General features: G+C 31.5%; 1 protein-coding gene across 2 annotated transcripts in view; it reads right to left on the bottom strand.

Annotated features, from left to right (window-relative positions):
• The window catches only part of LOC106458952, a 41,504-nt gene that overhangs the window by 3,602 nt on the left and 24,734 nt on the right, over nt 1-13,168 (bottom strand). The window contains exons 1-2 of one of the 2 annotated variants that reach the window (XM_022385331.1): nt 12,134-12,251; nt 842-898 (exon numbers count right to left, since the gene is read on the bottom strand). In XM_022385331.1, coding sequence (XP_022241039.1) covers nt 842-869 — 28 coding nt within the window. In that variant the 5' untranslated portion in view covers nt 870-898; nt 12,134-12,251. Of the gene's footprint in view, nt 1-841; nt 899-12,133; nt 12,252-13,168 lie in introns of those variants that run through there. The other variant, XM_022385332.1, reaches the window with a different exon arrangement.

Here is a 13,168-nt window from a genome sequence, read left to right as displayed (position 1 = left end):
TTTCATAGAGCAATTGTAGCGACTTGATCACTGAGCTTTGCAGCTCTCTGTTGTCGAGTGAATAATGCGCATGCGCGGTTTTTCTTGGGGAAAATTTCTAACTACGCATGCTTATGCAGCAGGTTCTCGGTCAGAAAGCGTAAAGGTCGTACATACAAACAAGCAGAATAATAGTATAAATAAATATTTTACTTTCTGTGGGACAGTAAAATCACTTAACGTTTACTACTTGCTTTCATAGACAATATTTTGCTGTTTAGAACAAGAATTTCATTTATGATTTTATGGTACTAGGTCCAGACAAGAAGCTCAAGAATATTTCTAAGAATATTTTGATAAATAGTTTAAGAAAAATTATTCTCGAACAAAATAAACAATTTTCGACCAAGACTCAAGCTCGATATCAGGAAATAATATAGAATATAAATAAAAACAGAGAGACAGTTATTTAAAATTAATTTGAAAATCGAACTCCTTGTAAATTTGTAACAAATATAATCAATTAAAAAGGCATAATCTCAAGATCAAAGTTTTATTTCAGTAATAAATGGGAGCTCTTTGCACCATTAACATTGCTCTCCAGGCGTCACCTAGTTTTTTTTATTTATTTATTATTATGTTAACATAGATTTCTATCAGAAATCGGAAAGAGTCTTGGGCAGTAAAAACGTCTTTAATTTTATAATTTTTACACAAATGATAAATTGTTCAACATTAAAAAAAAATAATTTATTACTCTTTGGTGCAAACAATAATTATTCCTGAAAACATTCAATTAGAATGGACAAATTTTATTGGTTAGGTAAATGTCATATTTAAATTTTTAAAGAAACAAACTTACCCAGAAAAAAATTATCATGGTCTCCCATGTTGAAACCGTTTCGGTTTTCAGCTAGATCTGAAACATAAGAAAAGGTAACAGTTTTCTGAAAACAGCAGAAATGTACAGAAAGAGTAAAATAACGATATATGCCTACATTTTTACATTAAACGTGAAGAAGTGCAAATGTTTTGATAAAGTGAAAAATAATAAGACAATACATCATTCTTAAAGATACATAAATTTCGTAAAAGTTTGGCAAAGAAAAAATAAATATATAACAATCCCATAAAACGTTACTAGAAGTAAAACACAAATTCATTAATAAACTTCAAACAAGGCATATAACAGTATTCATTAAACATATATACTTCAAAACGAAAAAATTAAGGCCACACTACAAATGTATTTATAAAGAAAAGGAAAACTGATATTGTAAATCTTAAGAAATACAAAAAAAAAAAAACTTTTGAAATATTTATTTTTCATCGGAGGTTCATGTTTCTCAACGCTGATGCTGGTACTGAATGCTAAAGATTACGTAACCTTTTGTAGTCCGCCAGGTTGAAAACGTCGTATTTATCACATTTGTGTGAAACATTTTTCACAATCATTTTACTATATTTGGATATAAGATAAAATTGTTTCATTTTTGTTGTTAAATTCTCGTTGTTTTAGTTTTGAAAATGTAGGCGTAACAGATCAACCTTTTATATATTTAGTTTTCTCTTGTGTCTCCCCTCCCCCCATCCTTCGTATCATTACTTTTCTAAGCCCAGGCAGTCGAAATCAATAACAATTACTGCTGCTTTTGGCTCTCTCTTCCTGTGTATTACTTTGTGTTTTCTTGCATCATCTACGTATACATTTACAAACAAAAACTGGGTTTGTTTGTTTCTCTAGTCAAATTTGTACATCAGACGTGAACCAAATGAAGCTGTTGCTATGTTACCTTCCCTAGCACCTACTTTAATTTTTGTGGAATGGTCTGTTTGTTTGAAGTTAAGCACAAAGCTACACAACAGGCTATCTGTGCTCTGCCCATCACGGGTATCTAAACCCGGTTTATAGACATAGCGCTGTGCCACTGGGAGGGGGCTTTATGGAATGCAAATATCAAGAAATATATATCAATATAATACTATTTGAGTTCCTATTTGAGGGTTGGTCTGTAATAGAGCTCTGTATTCGGGTTCGAATCCATGCGTTGCCACAAAATATTCCCCGTATTTTAAACTGTGGGTTCGTTATAAGAGTAACAGTCAATCCCTTATCATAGATGGTGGGTGTTAAAGTGCTACGTCTGATTACCTTCCATCTGATCAGTAGTTCAAAACTAGGGACGGCAGCAGATAGCCTTAGTAGCTTTACCATAAATACAAATACTCTTACCCAATTAATAACTACTATCACCCGAACACTGAGGACATTCTGATATATTCATTTTTATGCCCTGCAGTTATCTCAATGTTTCCTCAAGTCCCTTCTTTTGTTGGATTGCTTAAATATCAACCCAAATTCACGTCTGCAAATTGTTTTTTTTTTCATTTCTTTTATAAACCAGTGAAAAATTACAACTGAAATGTGTAGAAAATTTTAGTAACCTGTGTAAAATTAGGTCAATCTGACCACTAAGAAATTACCTGTTGAAAAAATTAAATAGGTCGGTAAAATAGGAAACATAGGTCTCTGAGAGAATTTGAATAATTATCTGAGAGAAATCAAGTCAAAGTGAAATGTGGTCATGCTAAGAATTTCACTCCTTACGTATTGTAAACGGTCAGAATATTGCTTGTCATATAGACAAGCTTTATCCGTGCTTCAACAAAAACATTTATTTGTCATTCAAATCAAACTTCCTTATGTGACTTAGAAAAAGAGAGTGACTATTTCAACGGTTGTATTAACATGCTAAAAGAGAGAGTGATCTGTTTGAACAGTTGTATTCACATGGTATCGTAGTAAATAGTATGTAAGCGATATAAGATTACAGAAAAATTTGCAAACAACGCTCCCGAAAAAATGTAACGTAAAAGTAGAGTAAATTAAACATTTCGTTCTGAAGTCTTGTGGTAACTTCCATATTGTATTATGTAATGTATACATTAGTTAGCACTAAGTAAGCTATACATCAATGTTGTTATAGCCCTCTGATACAGAGTGGAATAAACATATTGAAAAGTATTCCAGTTAGTGTATTAGTAAATCAGAGTTAAAACAAAGTGCTAGTGACAGACCAAGCTATTGTGACGTGTTATGTCATAAACTATGTCGTCGCTAAAATATATCACAAAACTTTTAACAGATTTTGAAGAGGTGTAATCAACCATCAGTCGGAGACTAAAATACAAAAACTCTGACGTTCAGAAGAAGCAATAACTCGAGTCAGATATTATTATATTGCGAGTAAGTTATTTCAGTGTTTATTCTTGTTAATATAATATTAATAACAAACGAGGTTTGGTTATTTTGTATGTTGAATTTCTTGTTAAGCGCAAAGCTACACAATTGGTTATTTGTGCTCTGCCCACCGCGGGTATCAAAACTCGATTTATAATCCAGTAAATATTACTTTGCTTCTTTAATTTACGTTGTGATATGTCCTTTTTTGTGTTATTGATTACCGATTTTGTATTTTCAACTATTTTGTGTAATATCAAAAATTAAGATATTCTTACGAATAATAAATATGTCTATAGTGAACATTTTAATATTTAAACGTTTAATCTTCCCTTACTAAGGTAGCTAAATATTAAAAGTCACGTTAAAGCTAGTAACTTTATTAGAATAATGTAAGTGTTAATACATGCCAGGCCGTCTCTAGCATAGAAGACACTCTGGTTCATAGGAATCGTTGGGATTATATATACAATTTTAATTATCCAGAAAAACATCTTTTATTTCCGCCTTTAAGATGTTACAAAGTTGAATATGTAAAACTTCATGAACAAACTTCAAAGTGAAGCCTAGAACTAATGAACAGGTAGATGTAAAGAGAAAAGAGTAGCTTAAGTTCTGTTATAAAGAAATGTCTTTCGCTTACATCATCGTATCGATGATATTTATCAATACAGGGATTGATACAATATCTTGAACATCGTAAGAGATTATATGCTGAAAACTAAACAAAATCATTAAAAAGATTCAATATGATATACATATATTTCAAAGTTATACCTACTAGAAAAACACGTTTTGTGAAGACACTACTAACCATAAGGATTAAATTGTTCTTGGAAAAAAATGAAAACTTCAACACATTTTCTCTTCATAATTTATTTTATGTTTTGAGGATTAATACACTAAATCATTTTATTATTTGGCTAGATCGTGAATCCATACATAATATTCAGCAATGGACTGCCTTCAGAACTACATTGTTAAATTACTTGTAGATTCTGTGATCCTCAAAAATAGTTGATGTTCTAAGTAGCTAACACCTTGTATTCACTGAACTTAGATCTGTAAAACACATTCATTACTGTCTCTATTACTAAGGCCGTGTTATAAATCAACACAGCTCATGCTTATTATTATTATAAGTAGAATACATTTTAAAGGTAGCTGATATAGAGGTGAATTTTAAATTCTGTTTGCGTCATTGGCCTGTCCAAATAGATTTAATATGGACAGTTATATCTCTGCTCGCGTGAGAATTACTCACATACCTAGATTTCGTAACTCGCTAAAGAATCCATTCATTATCAACAACAGGCAACTACAGCGAGAGCGAAGGAAATCCGGCTTCGTAGCCATTCTAGCTATACCTTACTCAACCCTAAGCTTAAGAAGGTAATGAGTTCAACTTAATATTATTCTTTAACCTCACCGTCTTTGCTTGCGAGGGTGAAGCAATTCTACTCAAGCTTAGACCATTTTTATAGCATTTACCCTTAAGACGTTATCTCTTGAGTCACCAAAGTGCATGACTTTTATGCTTCACCTGCATCTAGTTTAAGCACTTCAAGCCTGTGCCAGTAGCCAATAACAGATTCATTTTACGTGATTTACACCCAACCAATCAAAACCCCAAACTTACCATATTAATAGATGAAACTACAAGTATTGGCTTCTATCTGCAATTCATCAACAAGCGTCTATAATAGCTGATCAAATCACCTATTAGAAAAGTGCTGTGAAATTGCCTTATACCACTCCATAGGAGAAAGCTTTATATAGTTAAGTCAGTTTGTTTCTTTGCAGACTGCAAATTTTGCCAAAAGGTAGCTGGGGCCACCTAGTGCTTTTTTTTGTATTTGTGCTAAGTATCTTAAAAACGATCTTTACATTTTTCGACAAAAACTGGCATACCTTAATATTCCCAGTCGAAACGTCCTCCAAAGAAGAAAGCTCACCTCACTACTATCAGTACTGTCAGACGATCAGGCCCAAAACTTACAGAAGTAAGTATCTTAGAGTTCGTAGTGTTGCAACAAAATCTTCCGTCTGAACTTTCTTTTGGCAGTGTTGTTCACTTTTCAACGCTTTTGGGGTGAGTAGGTCAGGTGCTCGTCAGACGAGGCTTAGATCTTAGTTTCAACAAACTACTAACCATGGTCTTGAAATTCTTGAGAATGTAAGAACAAGGTCACTGGGTCATTCGGACAATGTTTCTTATTTCTTGAAGCCAATTTACCTTAACTTCAGGCTGTTTGCAGTATTTGACAAGAATAACTATATTTTAAATAGATCAACTGCTTTCTTGCTTGCAGTTGAAATTTTCCCTCGCTACAGTTCTAAGTTCCTATTTATTCTGTGTGTTCGAGAGACGAACCACGAGTTATATAATAATGTAATAAACTACGCTGTTTTAAGAGTATAAATGTGGTTCCCAATAGTACACATTACATATTTGAATATTATAAATAATGAAAGACATAAAACTATAAAACACGGAACTTGTACTTCTAGCTCAGAGTATAAATAAAGAACATTTACAGTTCTTGTAAATAACAAGTTTTGTGAATGTCGATGTATCTAGTGTCACAGTGTTTGATCATTACAACACCATTGTATAGTTATCACATAGTGCTTGATCCTTACAAAATCACTATAGCTATGATCGTTACAAAACCACTGCATAGTCATCATATAGTGTTTGATCATTACAACACCATTGTATAGTTTTCATATCGTGTTTGATAGTTACGAAACCACTGTATAGTTGTCACATCATATTTGATCGTTACAAAACCATTGTTTAGTTATGATATAGTGTTTGATCATTACAACACCATTGTATAGTTGTCACATCAAGTTTGATCGTTACAAAACCATTGTTTAGTTATGATATAGTGTTTGATCATTACAACACCATTGTATAGTTTTCATGTCGTGTTTGATCGTTACAAAACTACTGTATAGTTGTCACATCATGTTTGATCGTTACAAAACCATTGTTTAGTTATGATATAGTGTTTGATCATTACAACACCATTGTATAGTTTTCATATCGTGTTTGATCGTTACAAAACTACTGTATAGTTGTCACATCATGTTTGATCGTTACAAAACCATTGTTTAGTTATCATATAGCGTTGGATCATTACAACACCATTGTATGTTATCACATGGTGTTCGATCCTTACAAAATCATTATAGATATCACACAGTGTTTCATAATTACAATACCACTGTGTATTTATCCCACAGTATTTGATCATTACAAAATATTCATATTGCTATCACGCAATGTTTGATCATTATATCATCACTGTATAGCTACTACACAGTGTGCGTGATCATTACAATACCTGGATAGTTATTACACAGTGTTTGACAATTACAACATCACTGTGTAGATATAATACAGTGTTCCTTCATCAGTACACCACTATATTATTTTTTGGCATTTATTTTTACAGTATTTTGTTTTTTTGTTACTGGTGTTTCTTTGGAGATATGTATTTTGTCATATCTCTCAGTGACATCCTTTCTCTGGCATTTATTTTTAAAACATTTTGTTTTATTAATAGTTTCGTTTTGAGTTTACTTACTGAGTAATTATATTATATTACAAATTACATCTTTTACAGTAAGCAAGATTTGTTTTAGAACATGTACGATGGCTTGGTGCAATTTCCGACGTAGTCTGTATGAACAGGCAAATAACACTACTTCCAAATCAGTTCATTCAGTTATTAAAAGAGATGAACAAAGCTAGAGCCACTCAACTACTAACTACCTGATCGTACCTGTTATAAAAACAAACCTTACTTGCTGTAAAAGCATAATATAATATAATTGTAATATAATATTTTCTTTTATTGTCATCGCTAATGCTTTTCTCTGGGGGCATGTACTTTGTCATATCTCTCAGTGACATTCTTTCTATGACATTTATTTCCAGAGTATTTTGTTTTCCTGTTAGTGATGTTTTTCTCTGGATATATGTTGGCAAATCTCTCAGTAATATTTTATCTCTAACTTATTTTTCAGAGTATTTTGTTTTCCTGTTACTGTTGTTTTTCTCTGGAAATATGTTGGCAAATCTCTCAGTAACATTTTATCTCTGACTTATTTTTCAGGGTATTTTGCATCCCTGTTATTGATGCTTTTCTCTGGATATATGTTGGCAAATCTCTCAGTAACATTTTATCTCTGACTTATTTTTTAGAGTATTTTGTTTTCCTGTTACTGATGTTTTTCTCTGAATATATGTTGTCAAATCTTTTAGTAACATTTTATCTCTGACTTATTTTTCAGAGTACTTTGCATCCCTGTTTTTGATGCTTTTCTCTGGATATATGTTGTCAAATCTCTTAGTAACATTTTATCTCTAACTTATTTTTCAGAGTATTTTGCATCCCTGTTTTTGATGCTTTTCTCTGGATATATGTTGTCAAATCTCTCAATGATTTTCTTTCTTCCTTTGTTGAACCAAAAAGGAGCTTTTAAATACAGAATAAAATAACTTTTATATTATTCATTTTCAGAGAAACTTATATCAACACCTCTACCTACTTTTGACTTTTTTTTTATTTCACCACGTGCATATTCCAAGCTTTCTATCTGTTACATGTTTTCATACAAACACCATCGCCTGTTCATTGTTTTAGACCCGATTACAATATCTAATGTGAAGTCGCTCCACAGTAGACTTCAGTCCGAAATGTTGTGGTTTCTGCAGTCAGAGCCAGTTCATATTTTAATGGATTCATGATGGTTTCTTGTTCATTCAGCATGTGAATTATCTGAGCCTGATGTTGTCCCTGTTGTTCTATCTTTTGATTCAAATATTAAACTTAGTAAAGGATGTTAGTTTAGTATGTGTCTACTTAAATCAACAACTAAACTTCATTTTTTGCCTGCTATTATACTTCACAGATACGCTATCTTTTATGATGTGAAAACCTTTTAGTATTGTTTCTTATAACAGTTGAAATAACCGTATGTTTATTCTTCATATTCTATTCAGACCTCTATTTAAGCCACTTTTGATACTTGAAACAGATAAATTATTTCTACTTCTAATTCATTCATGATCCAACTCACTGCTTGTGTCAATTTGTAAAGATACTGTTGTAGGTCATTAAGTCAGTCTATTTTGAAGTTTTAATACTTATACTAGAGTGATATAGTAACTGTAACTGAAACCCAAAGCGTAAGTTAGCACCAATAATATGAAATAATTTTTTTTCGTAGGCATCAGATATATGTTTGGTATTTCGAAGGTTCTAATTATCTCAATATCTTCTGTTACATGCTCTATCCCTGTACCTGTATTTTCAGTTTCTGTTTGAGCCCAGTATTGCTAGAGTTTTATTGTTAGATATGTGCTCTTTGTCTCCCCTTACTGTTATTAGCCTGTTATTTGTTCTCATTTGCTTTATATTGCCTTTAATATACACCAGCTGTGTTTGTTTGCTACATATTACTTGAAAATTGATCGGACTTTCTTATTTTGTAATTATAAATTGTACTTTCTGTAGTATTATAATTTTTAGCATTTTCTTTTCAATTATGGAGTTATGCTGTAACAACCTATCTTTTATTTGAATTTACTAACTCGTGGCCAATGGCCTTGATCAAGTGCTCTATGGCACTTTCCAAAGCGATTTGCATGTGTCGTAACACCTTCGTGTTATTGTCACAGCTTTGCATGTGCTTTTTAACATACTTGTGTTATCTTCACACTTTATAACATGCTTAATATTTCTATACCTGAGCTTCTGGATGAGCAGCATCGCATCTATGCCATGTCTTTTGGTTTTCAAAACAATATTATAATGTATAATAACATTATGTTAATTGAACCTTTCTATTCAATCTTTAGAGGCTGGAAGATACGACATTGTTTTGATTGTGCTTACTTCTTCTAACAAAATTTATTCCATAATCTCAGCATAAAAATATTACTTCAATCCATTAATAAATACCGGGAAATTCTATGCCTAAAAATAATCTGATTCACACAAATATATCAGCAGTCTAAATATCAACGGACTCAACTTTTTAGCCTAGTAAATTCAAAAGTTGCTCTCAACGGTCTCACCTTTTTTATCTAGTTATAGTAAACGAATAGCCTCAAGATACCAAGTTAAGTAACCAGAATAAGCTAAAAAGTATTTGATAGTAGAAAAATGTGCTGAAAGAAGGTCTAAAATATATACAGTATTTGACGATGATGGTGTAGATAAGTGAGCATGTCTTCAATTAATTTAGCTTTCTTTAAGTCTAAAGTTAGGGGCACAGTTTCACTCGGTGGACACATAAGATAGCCCAATGTGGCTTTGCTATTAAAAAACACACGCATCTTTCATTTAAATTCTGTAGGACTACTGGTTTATCTATCTATATATTTAAACTCTGTAGGACTACTGGTTTATCTATCTATATATTTAAACTCTGTAGGACTACTGGTTTATCTATCTATATATTTAAACTCTGTAGGACTACTGGTTTATCTATCTATATATTTAAACTCTGTAGGACTACTGGTTTATCTATCTATATATTTAAACTCTGTAGGACTACTGGTTTCTATCTTTCTGCGTATCTGACATTATTCTACATTACAAATCAGGCCTAATAATAACATACACAGTTTCCTTCGCTTATCTACTCTCTTTTTTAATTCTTAGAGCTTTTATCTTTTATCTATTCTATTACCGTTTCATTCTTTTCAGTGTTATCTATTACCTTCCATAGGGCTCAAATAAACTACAATTTAAGGTTTTTTGACCTGATTCTGTATAATATAAAAATCATAATCCTACAGTAATAATAACCATCAAGGATCTTAGAATATCTTCAATCATTTTAAAGGGTCGTTATTTGTGACAACCGTGAATGTTAACTCGTGAAAGTAGGTCTTTATTCTATGTACCTGTTAAGCATTATCATTCAGCTTCTTAATAATTCCTTTCCTTGATTTCGCGAAGAACTGAACTGCCATTGAAAAGTGATCACTCTGATGTGCATTGACAATCAACCCTGTTTATTTACATTTTATAATCAATATCTGATACGATGCAGTGTTTCGTGGAATTTTGCGGACATTCGTTTCACATTAATAGGATTTCAGAGCTGCACTGGTGTTTTGATCAGTTGTGTAATAATGCTTTATGAATTCATTTCCAACAAACGCTAACACTCTGTCCGGAATAATTTAAATAAAATGAATGGGAAGCTTGTTGTTGGTGGTCTTACACTGCTCATCTGCCTGTAGATAAGCTAGTGTATTACACACCACCCTCTAGCGACTATTTCTTAAACTACCAAAATTTTCTCATCACTTGATGGTTGTCTGTATGAAATTCCACAGTGTACCAATTTCTATATTTAGAATTGAGACTTAGACTAAGCCAACTAACTTAATATTAGCTCTGCTTATATATATAAATATATTCTGTTATCCTACAATATTTGTTTATAATTTTATATCACCAATTCACTCATGTTTAAAATACACAATATAGTACAATACTGTTCTTACACCGTATTTTGAAACTGAATACTTGCATGAGTATAACAAGCTTTTAGAAATATAATTTTCTTTTTTACACAGTACGCTAACAGATATATTGAAATAGTATTGCAGTTTTTTCGCTAATAAAGATTTGATGTATAGATTCACTGAAATTGTCGATAATAATTATATCATCTTTTGTTGCTCTGGGTTTTAACAGTTAACACATTTTACATTATATGTACAAGGCGTACAGTTTGAATAAACGATTAATGTTTAAGAACATTTAGAATGACAAGTTCTAAAGTGCTGCTCTACTGCAAAAGCTCTTGCGAGATGATTACCAGTTGCCAAGTAGGGCTAACGAGCAAATAAATATATCAGTAATTAGCGCTTTATTATCAGCAACGTTTAGAGTCGTCTCATAAAGCTCTAGCTTCTTTTGAACAACTGAAAAGAAATCCTTCTCTCCTTCAGTGAAACTTCTTCGGTTAGTAAAAGAGAACGAGAATAGAATGTTCGTTGGCTCTTAAATTGTTTAAATAGAAGTCACCTGTGATAGAGAACATTCAATAAAGGTAAAGGGGATATCCTTTATAAAAATTCATTTTTGAGTATGTCTTATTCCTTACCTTATATCATTGTTTTCGTAACTTATTTTATTGTTAAGCTTTTTGTGTGTTAATTTACTTATGATAGTCCTTTTAAATGTTCATTACATTTTGTTCTTAGGTTTATATTAGTTTCACCTATATAGATAGGTTCACAATTTTCACAGATAATCTGATAGATGATCCATTCCTGTAGACTTCATTACTGTAAAGTTTGTTTAGTGAATTATTTATTTACTGTTCAGATTTCTGTGCGAATTTTGTTTAATAATCTATGTTGTGTTTTTGTTTGTGTGACTAATTATGTTTGTGTATTTTTACTAATAAGGATCAGGTTTAAAAGAGTCCCGTAAATCGTGCAACCGGTGATGAAATAAGAAAAATAAACGCTTAATTTAATCTGTAGAGACTTTATTCATTATTGATTAATAAAGCATTGCATTTATTTAGTAAAATTGAACTCTTAAGTTTTATAGTATAGTTAACATTTTGTCCTACCTACAATACACACAAAGAAATTATTAAATTTAAAAAAATAAAACAAGATAAAACAATACAGTATTATGAAAATTAGTTTATTTTGTGAAACTTTTAATACAAATTAAAATGATTTTTTCAACGTGAAAAAAAACATACGTTTATAACTGTAATAAATATTTTTGAATTATTATTTAGCGTTCAGAATGAAAGTTTTGGTACAGTAAAAACGTATTTATTCAGTAAAAATATGTTCATTATATTGCGCTTAAATAAAATGAATCTCACTAGCATTCTTAGATTAATTTTACATACGTTTGCAGAGAAGCCCCAGGTGGCCTTATATTTCCTTCTTCACCTCAGTATTGAGTGCTAGACATTCAGTATTACGACGGTTGATTAGCTCTCAGTGATGACTCAGTGACCCAAAACAAATGCAACGAAATCAGTAAAAATAAGCATTATGTGTGAAACTACCCGAACTGGTGGGGTTAATGAGCTTTCAGTAATACCTTAATGCACAAAATAAGTCATTGTTTTCAGAATGCTGGTATATCAAAATTACTATAAGGATATGCTATGGCATATCAAAGTTACTGTATCGGCATGGTGAAACTGATAAACATTATGTAGACTTACTTTAACATAGCAACTGATACATGATACACAACTAAATAGCTTACACGTGACTTCTGCTTCATGCTGTTGGTCATTAATTAGTAGTTAATACGTACTACTCCGTGATACATAAACATACACCTCAGAACCTAGAAATCAATTATACATTTTCCTAGATCTTAAAGAAGTTCACGTACATCATAGCTATAAATTCATATTCCACCACTCAAATTCATAATATCTATTCGTATTTCATAAAAATGTTCATTAAAAACATGGTTATATAAGTTACAGACACATCGTCTATTTTACCAAACTCGGGTCCAATAGTTTGGAATTACAGGTTTAATTACCCTCTAAAACTCTAAGTCCTTATTACATAAATACATGATTTAAAAACACATGTTTTCATGAAACAGATATTCGATTTATAAAATTCTTATACACGACTTGTTGTTATATACCATATAAACCCCTAATGAATGGAATACTGATGCTTATACACGACTTGTTGCTATGTACCATACAAACCCTTAATGAATGGAATACTGATGCTTATACACGACTTGTTGTTATATACTATACAAACCCCTAATGAATGGAATACTGATGCTTATACACGACTTGTTGCTATGTACCATACAAACCCCTAATGAATGGAATACTGATGCTTATACACGACTTGTTGCTATGTACCATACAAACCCCCTAATGAATGGAATACTGATTCTT

This window comes from Limulus polyphemus, unplaced genomic scaffold (assembly GCF_000517525.1).
Source record: "Limulus polyphemus unplaced genomic scaffold, Limulus_polyphemus-2.1.2 Scaffold537, whole genome shotgun sequence".
Lineage (NCBI taxonomy): Eukaryota > Metazoa > Arthropoda > Merostomata > Xiphosura > Limulidae > Limulus > Limulus polyphemus.
Note: the sequence above shows the minus strand (reverse complement) of the source record. Positions and strands in the feature narration are given on the sequence as shown.